Genomic DNA, 18,961 nt, shown 5'->3' on the forward strand with positions numbered 1-18,961 from the left:
CTTTCAAAAAAATAATAAATCATAAAAGAAAAAAAAAAAGATTCCATGTGAGTACTAGGCAAAACAAAAACAAACCTGTGTGATTCTTGCTTCACATTAGGTCTTCACAGGAAGGAACTTATCTATTTTTGTTTACCAATTTCTCCTCTTCCTTAAACAGAAACCTACAGGAACTGCTAATCTGCTGAGTAAAAGTTTGGCATTCATCTTGTCTAAATTTGTTGTTGAAAAAGACTTTTCCGAATAGCTTTAGGTTCACAGAAAAATTACAAGGTATAGAGATTTTCCGAATCTGCTCCACACTCTTCTATTATTACAATCCCAGCAACAGCAGAATATATTACAACTCACAATCCTACACTGACAACTCACAAAACTCACCTGGACTGAATATTGGCCTCATGCATTTTATGATAAGAACAAGTATTTAATGACATGTATCCATTTTTCCCCCTTTCTTTAAATATTTACTTTTATTTTAGAGGAAGATTTTTAAAGAGAGAAGATAAACACAGGTCTTCCATCTGCTGCTGCTGGTTCACTCCCCCAAATGACCACAACGGCCAGAACTGAACTGATCTGAAGCCAGGAGATTCTTCTGGGTCTCTCTTATGGGTATAGGGTCTCAAGGCCCTGCATCATCTGCCACTGCTTTCCCAGGCCATAAGTAGGCGCTGGAGTGGTAGTAGAGCAGCAAGGACTAGAACTGGTGCTTAAATGGGATGTCAGCACTTACAGGAAGCCACCTCGCTGGCCCTGTCTCTCTCTCTGCCAGAAGTCAGTTTATATACACAGGGTAGTCTCTGCGTTTTTTGGTTCTTCTTATCTCTTCCTACCATTAAATCAAGCAGGGTCTGATTTACTCATCCCAGACATCTGCTTCCCATTGGATAGCTGAAATGAACTATCTCTTGGAAACTGATTGAGCATAAAGGGTCATAGCTCCATGCTTAGGATTGAAAATCTTCTAGTATATTCAAGTTAGTACTTGTCAGATATGTCCTAACTCAGTGATTAAGGTTATGCTGGAAACTTGCCCGCTGCTGCTTGTATGTGTGCATGTGTATATATATCACTTCCCTGAAAGATCTTAGAAGAGAGAGCAGGTGTTGTGGTGTGGTGGGTTAAGTGGTCTCTTGCAATGAATGCATCCCATATTAGGGCATATTAGAGTGCTAGTTACCAATCTGGCTATTCTGCTTCTGTACTAGCTCCCTGTTAACATGCCTAGGGAGCAGCACATGCTGTGGCTGAGTCCCTGCCACCCATGTGGGAGATCTAGATGGAATATCAGCCTCATGGCTTTGGCCCAGACCTAGCTACTGTGGGCACCTGAGAAGCAGACAAGCAGACAGAAAATACATCAGTCACTCTCTTTGCCTCCTTTCCTCCTTCTCTATATCACTCTTTCAAGAGAGACAGAAGGACACACACACTGCCAAGCAGCCAGCATTACAGTATGGCAGGTAAAGCTGCTGCCTGTGATGCTAGCATCCTCTATGGACGTCTGGTCACTTCCTGGCTACCTCAGTTCCAACTCAGCTTCCTGCTAATGGCCTAGAGAAATCAACAAAAGATGGCCCAAGCGTGAGGGCTCCAGCCACCCAGGTGGGAGACCTGGAAGGAACTGCTAGCTCCTGGCTCTGGCCTGCCCATGCCCCACCCATTGCAACCATGTGGAGAGTAAAACAGTAGATGTCAGATCTTCCCCTTCCCTCTAATTTTTTCAAATAAATAAAATGTTACAAAAAAATCTAGAAGAGGAACTAAAGTCCATTTACATTGCTAATAACTATATAAACTACCAATACACTATCACTGAAGATAATGAATACACATAAAAAGAGAGTTTTGTAACAGAAACAACCAAATTAGCTCATTTTGAAAATTTAAAGGCAATAACAACGTATGCTCATTTTCAAACACTTCTTAAAAATGAAATGACTTTCACAATGCACAAACTCTTAACATTTATAAGATCACGCACATCATTTTAAAGTGATCAATGTAACACCTTTAAAGTATTATGCAGGCCATTGTTGTGGCACAGTGGGGATAAGCAGCTACCACCTACATTGGCATCCTACATCAGAGAGCTGACTCAAGTCTTCTTTGATTGTATTCTGTTTACAACCAAATCCAGCTTCATGTTAATGTACTCAGAAAGGCAAGAGCTGATAGCCCAAGTAGCTGGGCCCTTGCCACCAGTGTGGTAAACCAGGATGGAGTCCTTGGCTCCTGGCTTTGCCCTGATCCAGACTTTCATCGTTTTGGCCATTTGGGGAATGAACGAGTAGATGAAAAAGGTCCTCCTCCACAACCCCTGTTCTGTTATCTTTCAAAAAACTAACAAATTCTTCACTTAAAAAGTATTATAACAGGGGCCAATGCCATGGCATAGTAGGTTAAGTTTCAGCCTATTGCATGGGCATCCATATGGGCGTCAGTTTATGTCCTGGCTTATCCGCTTCTGATCCAGATCCCTGTTTATGGCCTGGGAAGGCAGGGGAGGATGGCTCAGGTCCTTGGGCCCCTGCACTCACGCGGGAGACCCGGAAGAAGCTCCTGGATCCTGGCTTCGGATCAGCCCAGCTCCGGCCGTTGCAGCCATTTGGGGAGTGAACTAGCAGATGGAAGCTTTCTCTCTCTCATCCTCGGCAACTCTGCCTTTCAAAATAAAAATAAAATCTTTTTTTTAAAAAATGTACTATGAAAAAAAAAAGGTATTATGCTATTCTCTCAATTTTTCATCAAGACACAGTGAGTCTTCATATCTCTAATCTTTAAATATAGCAGATTCAAGTTCAGGAGTCATTAACTTAAGTATATTTCCCTACATGCAATCATCCAGTTAGTTTGTGAATATTTTTAGTTAAAAAAATTAGCAATCTGTGTATTTATTTGAGGGAAACAGAGATCAAGAAAATGCTCTCCATCTGCTGGTTTACTCGCCAAATGATCACAATGGTCCCTGACAGCATCCAAAACCAGATGCAGGAATCCAATCACAAGCCATCATTGCAGACTCCAGGTTTGGAATTAGCAGCAAGCTGGAGTCAGAAGTGAGCCAGATGTCCAATCCTGGCACTGCAAGCTGGGACACAGGCATCTTAGCCAGTCACCCAAGAGTCAAGTTACTATTCATGTAATTATAGTTTATACAATATTTATATATATAGTATTACCTGCAATTAAAGCATCAACTGTTTTTACATATTATTTACAATTAATTGTTCAGAATGACTTAAAGGAAAAAAAGTTCTCCTTACTTGGGTTTTTCCGGTACGTCAGAAGGATTACTGCAGAATGGCTCCTGGTAAACAGTTTCTGAAAGGTCATGATCCAACAACGTTGCCACAATTTCTTCCCTACTTGGAGGGGACATGAGTGGTTTCAGAATGTGAGCAGTTCGAGGGGTGAAACTGCCATTTTTAGATTGCAAAGGAGAGCTGGTAGACCTTGGTGAACTATCAGGAGTTGGTGTCAATATAGTGTTTCTTGAAACATACAATTCTAAATCTTCAGAGGCCGCATCTACAAGTTCAGCATCAGGGGAGGAGAGAATAGTTGCAAAAGAGGCATTAACTGAGTCAACAGACTGTCCCATTTCTTTTCTGGTATGACTTTGAACCCAGTCTGAATTACTTGGCTGTGGCAGGCTAAGAAACACTTCTTTGCTTATGGAACTCCTATTCAATCTGGATTTTTCATTGAGACAATCTTCTGCTTGCTGGACACAGAAAGAATCTATTATGGAATTGGATCGAGTTGTCAGAGGGTGAAAGCTGTTTTTCCACTGGTTGTGGCGAAGATTTTCATTGCTATCCATGGGTGATTTCTCAAAAAGTTCAGGACTTAAAGTGCTAGACCTAATCCAGGAGGCTGAATCTGATTGACGCTTGTTTTCATCACATTTCTGATTATCGTGACTCAAAAACTCATTTTTTTCTATAGTTTGCCCAGGAAAAAGATCCAGAACAGCATCACTTAGGAATTTCTGAGGCAAATTCTGATCAGCTGGGACAAACTGACTTCCAGAATAAAAGCTACAAAATCCTGCCTGACCAATTGTGTTAATATCAAAATTATAATTATGTTCAGGAGACAAGCTATCTTCAAGTGAATAACAACTCTCAAAACCTGGATCTGAAAAAATGACAGGACTATCATCTGAGAGGGAGTTATCTACCTGGCTAGAGTTCTGCAAGTTTAAAGAATCTACTTTTGGAAGTTTGGAAGTTTTCTCTTTAGGTTTTGTACTTCGGGGAGTTCGAGGTTTTCTTGGAGATGTTACTGCTCGTGTCTGTTTATTTGCTTTGTTGTGTTCTAAGGAACTAGGAATATTTTTGTTTGGTTGCTGTCTATTAGACAATGGTTCTTGCATATTTGAATTTTGTGCTTTCTGCTGTCTCTTTTGTAACAGTTCTTTCAGAACTGCCAGTCCAGATTGTCCTTCACCAAATGCTGAAGGTGTTGACACATTTTGATTTTTAGACTGAGAAAGTGCTTTGGTTTGTGAAATTGCATCTGACAATGACCTCTGTTTTACTCTTTCAGGCTTAAAATTTGACATATCTAAAATAAAACCTCTTTGTTTCTGCTCCCATGCTATTTGTTTGATTGGACTTCTCAACGCAGTTACAAAGCAGTTGTTAGGCATTTGGCTTTCTTCTGAAGTTGCATTTCCCAGAGTACAAGTTTCACTGTGCTTTGATTGTTCTGCCATGCACACAATCTGCTGCTGACTGTCTTTGCAATGGGAAAAAATAGGGGAACATCCTTGATCCAGCTTTGATTCTAGGGAATTGCGATATTCACTTAACTTTCCAATAGGTGACAGATAATTTTTTTGTATATTTGCATTCTCTTCTGTCTTTGGAGACATCATACCTGAAGATATTTGTGTATTCTGCGCTACCTGAGACAAATGATTAGAAAGGTCAAATATATTTTTTTGAATCAAAGTTGATTCCTTTAGAGTAAACATAGCATTCTGATTATGAGATCTCTGAGCATTAACTCTTGAGATTCCAGATCCTACAGAACTATAGACAACTGACGAATGCAGATCCTCTCGTGAACTGGGGAATGTTTGCATATCTATAGCCTTCTTGCTTTCTAAAAAAGAAGAAAAGCAGCCAGGAAACTTCTGTTGTGCATTAATTCCAGTGGGCAGGGAAGCAGAAAGGGGATTCTCTACAGCACAGCCTGTTGATGACACATCTTTCTGTTTAAAAAGTAGTTGAGAGCCTCCAGGATTATTTGTGAGCTCAGCTGCATTCTGGTGTTTCAGCACAAACTTAACGTCAGCACCAGAGTCTGATTTTACTTTCTCATCCTTAAGTGTTGTGTATTTTTTTGGTGTACTTTTCTCACTAGTTTTTTGTTTCTGTCTTGCTCTTGGTTTCTTTTTTCCATCATCTACTAGTTTGTTTGTCTGATTTCGTTTATTCCTTTTCTTAGTAACTACAGAGGGATTAACAAACTTTGCTTTGGATTTCTTAACCTGTGCCCTTGCTCGACTATTTTTTCCTATACGAGAATGAACAGTCTTAGTATTATATATATTAGGGCCCTTAAAAAGCGTTGCTTCTTTTTCTGCAGCAGCCATGATTTCTTCAGCTCTTGGATCTGTGGGAGACCAGCAGCGAGGTGGAGAAGAATTTATGGGACTTGTGCTTCTCTCAGAAAGAAAACCCAGTTTAGACATAACATCACTATAGTTCAAGTCACAGTCTTCGGTTTCAGCATGGTAAGATGGAGAGGGAGGAGACAGAACAGCATGTGATCGTTTTTTCCTGAAAGACAAAGTTCTTTTAATATTTTCACTATTTGTCCTTTGTTGTTTACCATTCTTTTTCTTAGCAGACTTATGTTTTGACTTTCTTCTGTGACTTTTCTTTGGTGTTAGTGGATAAATGGGGTATTTGGTTGCAGGGGAGTCAGGAACTTTTGGCCAAAAATCCTTCAAAGGTGCAAGTTTTTTATATAGTTCCATTTTTTCTTCTGTTAAAATGACTTGTTTTTCTTTAGAATCAATTTTCCCTAGCTTCACAAGCATATTTTTCCTCCCTCTAAATCTATTAATGATAATATACTTTATGATGACAGGGGGAAGCTTTTTAGACATTTTTCTTCGTTTTCGAGATTTGAGAGCTCCATCTAAACTTTCTCCCATTTCCACAGGATGAGGTAGGCTAAGTTTTGAGTTTTGTGTTATAAAACTTGACTCACTATCTTCAGCCTCATAATTCACTTTTCGTTTGGCTCTAAGTGTGTATTTATTTCCATACAGTCCAAAGGATTGCTCAGTTTCTAAGGTTCCATCTCCAAAATGACAGTCTACAAAACCATCTGCAGGTGTTTTATTTTCAAAAGCTCCATGAGTAGCTTTAATGAAATCACTGGTCAACAGATTGTCCTTCTCAGGATAATGAATATTTTGTATACTGCTTTGTATACAATTATCTTTTGAGGCTCCAGTCTCATTACCTTTGGTAGAATTCTGATGACCTGCAAGTTTCTTTTTATTCAGTTTTAATCGAGATGGTTTATTGCCAGGTTGTAGTTTGTAAGTGACAGGAGACAGCTTCTGTGGCCTAGTGAGACAATTAGAAAGAACAACACTAGGGAAAAACATATAATGTGCCGCTTGCTGGCTGAGGGTTGGTTTTTCTGTTTTATGTTCTTGAAATTCTTCATATCTGATTTTAAGTTTATTCAGTCCACTTTCATCAGCAATACTATCAAGAGACTGAACTATATTCCTGTTCTCTCCTGAACATGACAGCAGTTCACAATTTTCAGTTAATGATGAAGGGAATAAATTATTCAGAGCTGTGCTGTTTCCCTTTTCATTTCCTTCAGATAGTTTACTTTTTGAATGATTTAAGTCAGAAAAGCTGAAGGAGTTTTTTCCCAATGAATTCTCACTAGTGTGACGATTCACATGCATAAAAGGTGTGTCCTTTTCAATCTTTCTAATGTTTGTATACTTTCTACTTGGTGCTTGCCTTGTAACAGATGGAATATCCTCTTCATAATCAAAAACACTACTTTCACAGGAAGATACTGGGAGAACATCTTTCTTATTCTCTTTATGAGAATTTTCTGAGTGGATACTGCTTAAAGATCCAGGGTATTTCATAGAATAAGTGCTTTCATTTGCAAAGGAAGTGACTGAACTATCTAGAACTTTTTCTGTGCTGTTTGGCTGTGAAAGGTCTTCAATTAAGTCTTCCTTGTTCAAAACATGAGAAGAAAGGGCACTTGTGTGTTTACACTGAAAGGTAATCTTAGCAGAAGATGGAGGCTCTAATGTAGCAGCATCTTTGTGAAAGATGGAGGGCTTTATTGATAGCTTGCTTGCTGCAATCATAGAAGAATGGGTTCTAGAATTTTCGTTGTTCAACGGATTGTCTGGAATGGGAGAAAAAGAAGTCATTTCATTCCTACTCTTTTAATTTTTAAAACACTCCATAGGATGAAAGAAGTTATGTGAAGCTAGGCTTGAGTGCTTAAAATTTATCTCAAAAAAAGGTCAATCTATAATCGACATTACTCCATCTGAAGTATCAAATTATATTAACAATTATTTTAAACACATGTGCTTTTAAAATCTTTTGAAAAGATTTACTTATTTATTTGGAATTCAGGGTGAGAGAGGAGACTGAGCAAGAGTGAGAAGCAAGAGGCAGATAGTCCATCCACTGGTTCACATCCCATACAGCTGAAATGGCCAGCGTTGCGCCAGACAGAAGCCAGGAGCTTCTTCCAGGTCTCCTATAAAGGTAGCAGGGCCCAAGCACTTGGACTATCTTCCCCAGTGCTTTACTAGGGAACTGGATTGTAGGTAGAATAGTCAAAAATCAAATGAGCACCGATGTGGGATGCTTGTGTCACATGTGGTAGCTTTACCTGCTCTACCACAATGCCAGACCCTGAACACATGCTTTTAACCACAAATACATTATGCTAAGTGTTTTTTGAAATAATTAGGGAAAATAATGTCATTTAAAAATGTTTCACAAAATAATGTGCACTACAAAAAATAGCATTATTTCTTATAGTTTCTTATGTTATTTAAATACTAACATGATAAAATGATATTTATGAAGCTTCAAATTTGTGATTGCTACATCTTTTTATAAATGAAAAGGTATTAGATTTGTACATTGATTCAAAAGAAACAATAGTACAGGAAACATCAGTCTTTTTTATTTTTTTTTTCACATTTTACTATTACTGGTATCATTTTATGATACAGTTCCATATTCCCTTATCCCCTCCCCAGTTACCTCTCCCCCAGTTCCTTTATATCATTACTAACATATAGTTCTTCATACTGAGTCATATGTCCATCATTGCGGGCATGGACAATGGCAGAGAGTCCAGAATCCTATTGTCAAAATATAATATAAACAGTTTCACTGTAAGTCCATCTTTCTCTGGAAACAGAAATGCATACCACACTGCATCCTCACATCTGGTTGTTAGTCTCTATTACATAACTACTGTACATTCCCTTAAATGAAATGAAGTCATGATACAAAATCAACAATAGAAAGAAAAATAGAAATTTACAATGCCATGAACTTAAATGACACGTTACTAGATATGACAGTCTCCATTACACAACTACTTTACCTTCCCTTGAATGAAGAGCCACAAAACAAAATCAACATCAGAGAGAAAAAAGAAATTAACACCACCAAGAAGTTAGACAACATGCTATTAAATGTCTAACGTGTAGCTGAAGTGAAAATCAAGAACCTTCTTGAAGAAAATGATGCCACTGAATGATCTGCGAATCATTGAATGATTTAATCAGAAGAAAGTGTTTTGAAGAGATGAAACCAACAGAAAACAACAAAACCCATGTGATAGAGTTTCTGCTGATCTTTGTTGGAGTGTCTCCTCCAGACAATAAACAGATGGGTTTTGTTTTTTTAATCCAGTCTACTGATCTATGATGTTTGATTGAGCTTAAGCAATTTGCATTCAGAGTTAAATATACATAGGTGGCACTTTGGTTCTGTCATTTTAGGAATGGGTTGTTCATTGATTTAGTCTTCTGTTGTCATTTTACTGGGATGTTCTTCCCATTTGCCTCTGGTTTTGGTAGGTGCTATTCCTCTTCTCTGTCAAGAGAACATCTTGAAGTATCATTTGTAGGGCAGGTTTGGAAGAGGTAAATTCTTTTAGATTTTCTTTACTCTGGAAGAATTTTATTTCATTTTCAAAGATGAAAGAAAGCTTTACTGGGTATGTTATCCTGGGCTGACAATTTTTTTCTTTTAGAATCTGGAATATGCCACTCCATTCTCTTCTTGCCTGTAGAGTTTCCTGTGAGAGATCTCCAGTGAGCTTAACTGGCCTTCCTTTAAATATGTCAATTGAGGTTTTTCACGTGCACATTTAAGGATCTTTTCCTTATGTTCAATTGAAGAGAGCTTGATTATCATGTGTTGTGGTAAAGATCGCTTTTGATCAAGCCTGTTGGGAGTTCTGTGTCCCTTCTGGATCTTGTTTCCCAATTCTTTCTCCAAATTAGGGAAATTTTCCTTGATTATTTCCTTAAAAACATTTGCAAACTCAGCTTCTCTTTCTGCACCTTCCGGGACTCCTATAACTCTTATATTTGGCCTCTTAATAGTGTCTTTCAATTCCTGAATACTTTTTTTGGCCTGATCCAGCTCTGCTTCCAGCTTTTTGTTTGCTTCCCCCTGGTGACAGGAGATATCTGCCAATTCTGAGATTTTTTCTTCTGCTTGCTTCATTCTATTTTGGAGACTCTCCACTGTACTTGTAATTTTCTCTACTGTGTTCTTAATTTCTGATTTACCAGCCTTGATTTGCTTTACTGCTTCCTTAAATTCTTTGAACTCTTGCATGAGCTTCTCATTTTTGACCAGAATCTTCAAAATGAGTCTTATGGATTCCGTGTGCCCCATTTTCTCAATGTTTTCCTCAGTTAACTCTGAGGCTGGCAAAGGGTTTTGCTCCTTTGCAGGGGAGTGCTCAGTAATATTCATTGTGCCTTTGTCTCTTCTTTTACTCTTGATCATTGTACTTCTGGTTAGCAGAGTCTTCTTGGGGCAGGTTTCTAAGCTGTGTCACCCACTGGTCTACAATGCGATTTTACTCGTTGAAGTTGGTATACGGCTCTTTGTTTACAGCCAATTGTGCCACAACCTCCAGCGAGTTCCAGGTCTGGGTTCTTATGTCAGATATCCACTGTGGTCTCCACAGCCCCAGCTCGTGGCTCACCACTCTCTACCTCCTGTGATACCGTGCTGAGGCTGCACCGTTGTCTCTGCAACCTTTCTCCCTCTTCCGGTTGCAGTGGGTTCCAGGATTAGAGAGACACCAGGTGTACTATCTAGTTAGGTTGTTGGTGGCACTGATCTTGTTGGAACCTGTTGGACGTTAGGTCTGGGTGTCACACGGACCTATTTTGACCGGTACAATGTTACAGTCGGTATTATTTTCCTGCGGGACCTTAGCAAGCTCTTGGGAGCTCAGCACATGCGCAGTTCTTTGTTTGCCCTTGCAGTCCCAAAGCTATTGCCACAATGCGCAAAATGGCGCCCGATGTGCTACCACAACAGTTCTTGATCTGCTGGCCATCAGATCCGAGGGCTACCCAGACATGCCCCGGATGGAACTTGTAGAATGCCATGTCGTTGCAGTTCACCGAATCAGAAATGAGCTCACTCCCTGCTCAGAGCATGCTCAGTCCTTTCCCTTGCCCTTTTCTCCTTACGCAAAATGGCGCCCAATTCAGCTCTAGGGGGCTGACTGGGCTATGAAATTCACTCTTCTCGCACTGCCTGAGATTTGCTGCTCTGTCTCTGCTCCTGGTCAAATCAAAGGGACCAGCAGGACAGACAGCACTTTGTCTGGGTTCACCTCCCAAGCTCCCAGTGAAAGTCCCTTCCCACCTGGTTGCTGGTGGAGTGCCATCTGCCTTTGGAGTTCAGATCACTGTGCTGGAGTAGCATTCACTGCAGCACCACACTGCTGTGCCGGCTGCTTTACTGTGTCTGTCAGTCTCCAGGTACCCCTCTGCTGTTGTTCTGTCCTCTTCTATTTCCTGAAATATGTCCTCTCTGCTTTATCCCGATTAAATGTTTCTCCATGTGATTAAATGTGTCCTTACCCTATTCAACCATCTTGATTCTCCGAAACATCAGTCTTAATATAAACTCTTACATAGCAATATGATTACAGTTTCAAACCAAAAACATATTCTTAGGGCCAGGTGTGGTGGACTAGTGGCTTAAGTCCTTGCCTTGAAAACGCCAGGATCCATATGGGCACCAGTTCTAATCCCAGCAGCTCTACTTCCCATTCAGCTCCCTGCTTGTGGCCTGGGAAAGCAGTTGAGGATGGTCCAAAGCCTTGGGACTGTGCACCTGCATGGGAGACCTGGAGAAATTCCTGGCTCCTGGCTTCAGATCGGCGCAGTACTGGCTGTTGTGCTCACTTGGGGAGTGAATCAACAGATGAAAGATCTTCCTCTCTGTCTCTCCTTCTCTCCGTATATCTGACTTTGCAATAAAAATAATAAATCTTTAAAAAAATATTCTTTGTTCTGAAATAACTAAATGTGCACAGTAATCTTATTTACTCACCACTATTTTCATCTGCAGTTCCATCTAACTGAGGTATAGAAAGATTGGCTAGAAGCAAGCTGTTATCACTCCATTCCATTTCTTCTTCAGAAGAGGAATCATCGTCTTCAGTAGAACTTCTGTGGGCATTTCTGCACAGCGATCTAGAGAACAGTAAGAGTCACTAGTGAGCAAAAGCATTAAAACCACAGCATTTGGGATGTAATTTGATTCTGTAATAGTAAAACAAAAATGTAAATCTTGTAACCTCAAAAAGATTTATTTCATTTTATTAAAATATTCTACTATAGTACATATAAGCAGTTATTATAAATACAGTCCCTTTCATATGAGCCAGTAAACAGCTTAACTTCTGTATTCACTGCTCTATAATAAGTGAGGTTACCAGATCTAATCATATCTGTTGTCGTATATGCTCTGCCTCACCTTATCCTCAGATATACAAATACAACGATATCTAGAAAGGCAGCATTCTGACTTTTTTTAAAATCCTCTGAAAATATGTTATATGTTGAATTTGAAAAAATAGTACATTCAGGGCCTGGCGCAATAGCCTAGTGGCTAAATCCTCATCTCACATCTGCCAGGATCCCCTATGGATGTCAGTTCATGTCCTAGTCATTCCACTTCCTTTCCAACTCCTTGCATGTAGCCTGGGAAAGCAGAAGAAGATGGCCCAAAGCCTTAGATCTCATGTTGCACTATTATAAGGACAGCTAGGTATCAACTGTTACAGAATGAAACATGATTATTAGAACCAGTGTCCATATGGGATCCTACGCATAAAAGGTGAGGACTTTGGCGGCTAGGCTACTGTGCCACGCCCAAGACTTACAATTTTAACAAACTAATGCATTTTCGGAGACACTGTTCACTGTCCAATTTTTTTTAAAAAAAAAACTATCCTTATTTGAAAGGCAATCACAGAGAAGGAGAGAGGCAGAGAGGTCTTCCATCCACTGATTCACTCCTGGAATGGCTGCAATGGCTAAAGCCAGGCTAGTGTGAAGCCATGACCCTGGAGCTTCCTCTTGGTCTTCCATTTGGGAGCAGGGGTTCAAAGAGTTGGGTCATCTGCTGCTTCTTTCCCAGACCATCATCTTGGAGCTGGACTGGAAAGGGTACAGCTGAGACTCCAATGGTGCCTAGGAAGGATGCTGACACCACAGGCAGAGGTTTAACCTACTATTGTGTAGTACCAGATTCTGTCAAAGATCTTGAACAGCCTCCTGGTCAGTCACTTGAGGTAATTCTCCACATTAACTGATGAATTCTGCTTCTACTTTTGGGAAGAAAAACATTTTTCTATACTTGCTTACATTGTTTGTAATTTGCTCTACAGGATTAGATCATTCTGGTTTGTCAGGAATTTTTTCAAGGCTTCTTGAACTTTTGATTTGGCATTGCGTCTTTACAATTCCAGTTTTATTTCTGTGAATTTTTGGCAGTGGTATCTTGTGTAGATTTCCCCTTTGAGTTCTTTTTCTTCAATTCCCTCATCATGGAAAAGAACCTCTTCTTCACCGTCATCTTCATCAGCAGCAAGTTTAACTTACTGTTTTTCTGTGGTATCCTGTTGCCACCTCCAGGTACAAATCACTTTCTAGAAACACTTATCACTGTCTCCTGCCCCCCTCCTCTTCACCTCTGACTCTGCATCTTCCTCCACAGCTGAGCGCTGTCCTCTAATATGAACAGGCCTTGAGCTACACTTGAAGCTTAAGACCACAGGTAGTGTTATTTCAAAGCTCTCAAGAGAAACCATTGACTGTACAGACATTTTCCAAGTCACCAGAGCTAGTTTAATTGGACTGCCTTTACAACTGATGATCTCCTCTTTAATAATGTCCAATTCTACCCTTGCACCAGTCACTAAAATGGCTCTTCTTAAAGATATCTGGTGCTTATTTTCATCACTGTGCACTTTAAAGTGATAATCTTTATAAGCTTTTAGCTCACAACCAAAAAGATTAGTTCTGGGGCCACAGAGGGTGGAGTGAAATCATGTCCTCATCCATTGACCCTTCCATGAGGCGGTGGCTCCCACTTAGGTGGACACAGATGCCCACTGCTATGAAGGAGAGCTGTGTAGGATGGTATCCTGCCAGGGAGAAAGCCTCACTTTTAACAGATCTGCTTTCACTTAACTGGCTTGTAATCTTTCCATTACCAGCTCTAATTGTCAGTACTTATCTTCCTATATTACACAAAATTCTAGGTTCAACTTCCACGTTCTTCCTGCCTTTGTTTTCTTTAGCCATATGGAGCTAGTCTATGCCATTTTCCACAAAGTAACCTTTGGAATGTATGAAGATATTTATCATTTGTCCCATAATTCATTTTTAATTAGACCAAACATTGCCTGTTTAAATGTTTTCAAAAGTAACAGTGTTTACAGATGCGTCTAGTTTCTTATACCTTTACATCCTCAATATTCTAAAACTATGGTACTCAGGGTAAAATACAGTGTCCAATATCCAGAGTAGAATTAACTGATTCCATTTTATGTCTCTATTATCAACCTTTTACTGAAGCCTGTTTATGAAATGTTAAGCTTGGCATGACGTCCACAGAACTGGTCCAGTAAATTAACACAGGGATAAACTGAATCAAGGTTAAAACAGTGCTTATTTTTACAGAGCCTATGTTACAAAGTTTTATAGAGATTTCCATACCTTGATTTATTAAGTAGAAAATGTTATTTTATGTATAAATGAGTTTACTTGATTTCAATAATGGATTTGGCTGGGGCAGATGATTTCAAATAGGGACTCCAGAAGTTTCACTGTAGTCTACACAAAGGTTTAAAGCGAAAGCACATCCAGGATTTTACACTCAGAGGCTTAATCTTCCTTATACACAGAACACACAACTCAGTGACAAACTCAAACCAATCAAGCTTACAGAGAGTGATTTAGAAAACCATGTCTTACTCATTTACACTGAGAAACAAGTCAACCAGAGTACCAGTGGTTGTGTTGAGTTTACTTATTCACGTTAATTTGTTTAACTCCCTCAACCTAATCAGACATGCAAGCCATTCTTCACCTTCAAACTGATTCTGTGACAGGTTAGCTCTCAGAGGGCTCTCTTTCTAACTTTTGTGGTAAGGCGATATTTTGATTCTGCCACATTTATCACTCATACATGTTAACACTGTATCTGCAAACAGAGTTACAAAGTTAATTTAATTAGTCTTTTAAAATATAGCCAAATTTTACTTCCCTTGGAATAATGATGAGCACGCTACCTGAAAAACAAACCAGCTTTAAAATTTTAAATAAATCAATTTAACTCTTAAGGAATTTTGTATTATGATTAACAGTACTTAGAGAATAACAATGACAAAAAATACCTCTTTTTGGCACAATGTTCTTCAATATTGCTGTCCCATCTCTGGGACATCACCAAACTAAGCTCCATTTCTTCTTTTTCAATCTGTGGCTCATTTTCTTCATCATCACTATTTTGGAGGTTTTTATTGTTTCCAAAGGAGCAACATGGAGATGACATTGCATTTCTCTCTGCCTGATAGCCATCACTTTCCAAACCAGCAAGAAGATGTACCAATGATTCATCAGGACTACTGCCCACTATAATACAAATAAGGGAATCACCAACAAATATCTTAAATTTTCTAAATAACCCAGTAATTTAGATCCATTATACAATAACAAATCAGATGCCAGCACAAGATAAAAAAAAATACAGTTGGTATGGTTTTCCCATCAAAACGTGATCCTTTTATCATCTGTTTTACAATACTGTAGTGACTTCATTAGAAAGAAGGCTCTGGGAGGTTACCTCATATTCACTGAATCTTAATTTCTGGGACAGGGTTCAGAAATACTGATTTTAACAGGTGGCCCAAAGCACTTGTTACAATTAAGCGAGGAATACAAAACTAAACTTGGACCACAAGTGTTTAAGTTAAAAAATAAGCATAAAACTTAACAATAAAAGTGTGAACTAATGCTAAAAATGTACCTTAGGAATTATGTAATTCGATTCCTCAGTTCAGAACAATCAAAGGAAATTTGTAGTTGAAAAATAGTTAACTTATTACTATCAAAGTGGTTAACGGTATTACTTAGAAAACTACTTTTCATATTCTAGGACTGCTAAAATGAAAAAGATAATATCAAGGGTTGCAAGGATGTAAAAAAATATTAAATGATATTCAGCAAAAGAGAAAATAGATCTGTAGCTGCCAGGTGCTGGGAAACAGAACGGAGAATCACTGTTTCTGGGTATTAGGGTTTTCTATGGGTAATAAAAACACTTAGGGCAGGAGTTTGGACTAGCAGTTGGGACACCCCCTTCCTCTGTCACAGTGCTAGGTTTCATGCTTGGCTCTGCTCCTTACCTTACTTTCCTGCTAATTTAGACCCTGGGAAGCAGCAGTGAAAGCCTAGCCACCATGAGACTTCGATATTGTTCCTGGCTAGCTGCTCCAACATCGGGCCTAGTCATCAGGGCACTCTGGGGGTTAATTAGCAGACAGGAGCATGCACTCTCTGTCTCTACATCTCAAATAAATATCAAATTTTAAAAAGAAAGAAAATGTTCTGGAATTAGCGGTAACAATTGCACAATAATGAAAGCTAAAGGGCCCAGTGCCAGTGTGGTAACCTAGAGGCCTTTTCACGGTTCTCAATTTGCACACACTGGAATCTCATATGATGCCAGTTCATGTCCCAGCAGTCCCGCTTCCCGTGGCCTAGGAAAGCAGTCAAGGACGGCCCAAGCCTTGGGACCCTGCACCCACGTGGGAGACCTGGAAGAGGCTCCTGGCTTTGGATCAGATTAGCTATGGCTGTTGTGGCCATTTGGGGAGTGAATCAGCAGATGGATCTTCCTATCTGTCTCTCCTCCTCCTCCTCTCTGTGCATCAAAAAAAAAAAAAAAAAAAAAAAAAGAACTTTTTGTAAAAATGAATGCTAAAACCTGATGCAAAATGCATTTTAAATGGTGAATTACACAGTATGTGAATTATATTTCAATAAAGCTGCTATTAAAAAACAAAAAAGGCCAAAAAGATAGAAGTTTGTTCTAGTCTGTTTATACAGGCTTTTTCCATAAAATGGGGGAAAACTTCTCCATTTAAACAAACACTAGATTTAAGGTATTCTTTGTTGGTACAGTCCAATTATGCTATCAAATGTAATACAAAAACGGAAATACTTGCTTTTAAAAATAATAGCTGCAATGATTAATTTCTAAAATGTATACAAAGGGAAAAATTATATGCATTTCACATTTAGTTTTAAGAAAACAATGATACTTCCCATTATACCACCCCTTGTCCCTACCCGCCCCAGCTCCCACTCTCCCTTCTCCTTTAATCTTGTAATTTTTGTAATGACATACTGTCAGTCTACCTTATAATTACCAGCTTAATCCTCCACTAAATAAAGAATTCAGTAAGTAGTAAGTAGAAAAATCATTGTTGAGTATAGACAAGGGTTTTAAACAATCATCAAATTCATAATATGAATTTAACTTAAATTACATTTTTAAATGATTAGCTTCTTAAATCTAAAAAAGCAATGTGCTTTTCCCACTTTCTTAGAAATATTAGTATTAGTAAATTACATAGAAATATATCTTATCACTATCCCATTTCCAATTCCTTAATTTCTCCTAAGATCTTTTCTTATTATTTAAATGGCACAATAAAACAGTTCAGACTATAAATATCAAGTTAACCTTTTAATGTGATCTCAGGGTAACTTTTCCCTGCATGTGTGCTTATACATCAGTGTGTCCAATAATTTTGGTATTGTCCATCAGTAAACCTATGTTTCCTCCAGATAAAAATTTTATCAGCAAAGAAAGGACATTATATGGAGTTAAAATCACATTTGATGCTAAAAAAAATGCAAGAGGAAGAAGGAAACAAAATCACTATACTAAGCAAGATAAGAGGCATAAAGTTTAATGATGTCTCAATGCAATGAAATTTTAAACAAGTTTCTGTAAAGGATGTCAGAAGGTTAAGTTTAAATTATCAGAAATATTGTGAATACTTTATGATGCTAATGAAAATGCATTTCATGTGATGCAAAGGCAATTAGAAATAACTGCTGTGTGTTATACTAGTCAAAAATTAACAGCTTGAAAGGAACTGTCCTGTGAAATTTCTGATACTAAGCAAGAAATAGCCCAATCATAGTATTTTTAAATGCACTTAGCTTTGGAGAATGTTAACTCAAAATAAATGCTTTTACTACCCTAATGCAATATAATATGGTTTTACCTCAAACAAAGTTTAAAAAATTATTTCTTTCTCAATTGTTCTTTATAAAGTGATATGGAAAACAAAAACACTTGATTTAATATAACCCTTACTAACAGTATGTGCTGCTAAATATTCAACATTTAATCTCTTCAAATAAAAGAAAATATACTCCTAAACACACAATATAATTCTGATTCAAAATAATGAATATTTCGGTAGCATTGTTACTTACTGAAAACTGGTGATTCACTCAGTCTTTGGGTCAACGGCTGAAAAGTCTGACTATGTTCAATGAGATTCAAAATTGCTTCTTCATTAATAAGAGCTTCTTCCACTTTGTGTCTAGTGTGACCTTAAGATGAGAAAGAACAGAAAAACATCAAAGCAATAATCTTTGTATAAAATTTGTCATTTACCATTTGTGTACACTGAGAAGCATTACAATGTAATCCTAGAAGCATTAGTAACATTTATTATATAAAAATGTAATAAAACATAAAAGCCATAGAATATTCAACCAGTCACATGGATTAATAAAAAGGCAAACCAAACAAAAATCCCTTGGCATCTATGGACTACCAATGAATTAAAATCTGCATTTCAAAATCTGTTTAGTGCATGTAGTTAAGGCACAGGGGAATTAAATAATTTTAAGAACAAAGATCTAATAATCTCATAATCCATCCAAAGAGGAAGAGAAAACAGCACACTGTAGTGGGGGAAAGACTGTATTACCAAAAAATGACAGGCAATTATTATGAAAGTTAACTAAAACATAGTTTTCCTTGGGCCAAGTTTTATGTATTTTCTTTTATTTGAAAGGCATAACAAAACAGAGAGAGGGAGGGAAAAGATGGAGAAGAGGGAGAGTGAATAAATTAACCAACCTTCCTTCTATTCTTTCCCCAAATGACCAGGAAAAAGCCCAGAACTCCAATGGAATCTCCCACATACTGGGAGGGCGTCAGGCACGTAAGCCTCATCTATTGCTTTCCCAAGGTGTACATTAGCAGGAAACTAGATCAGAAAGGCAGCAAATACTCAAATCCAGGCACTATGATATGGGCACTCTATTTAGCAATTT

General features: G+C 38.4%; 1 protein-coding gene and 1 pseudogene across 3 annotated transcripts in view; both read right to left on the reverse strand.

Moving 5' to 3' along the window:
• The window catches only part of REV3L (REV3 like, DNA directed polymerase zeta catalytic subunit), a 164,082-nt gene that overhangs the window by 65,124 nt on the left and 79,997 nt on the right, over positions 1-18,961 (reverse strand). For all 3 annotated transcript variants that reach the window (XM_040983897.1, XM_040983899.1, XM_040983898.1), the window contains 4 exons: positions 18,110-18,229; positions 14,992-15,229; positions 11,637-11,779; positions 3,270-7,419 (listed from right to left, as the gene is read on the reverse strand). In XM_040983897.1, the coding sequence (XP_040839831.1) occupies positions 3,270-7,419; positions 11,637-11,779; positions 14,992-15,229; positions 18,110-18,229 (4,651 nt within the window). The remainder of the gene's footprint in view (positions 1-3,269; positions 7,420-11,636; positions 11,780-14,991; positions 15,230-18,109; positions 18,230-18,961) is intronic.
• On the reverse strand, positions 12,281-14,967 carry LOC121158823 (annotated as a pseudogene).

This window comes from Ochotona curzoniae, unplaced genomic scaffold, assembly GCF_017591425.1.
Source record: "Ochotona curzoniae isolate NIBS_2020 unplaced genomic scaffold, NIBS_Ocur_1.0 contig_3819, whole genome shotgun sequence".
Classification (NCBI taxonomy): domain Eukaryota; kingdom Metazoa; phylum Chordata; class Mammalia; order Lagomorpha; family Ochotonidae; genus Ochotona; species Ochotona curzoniae.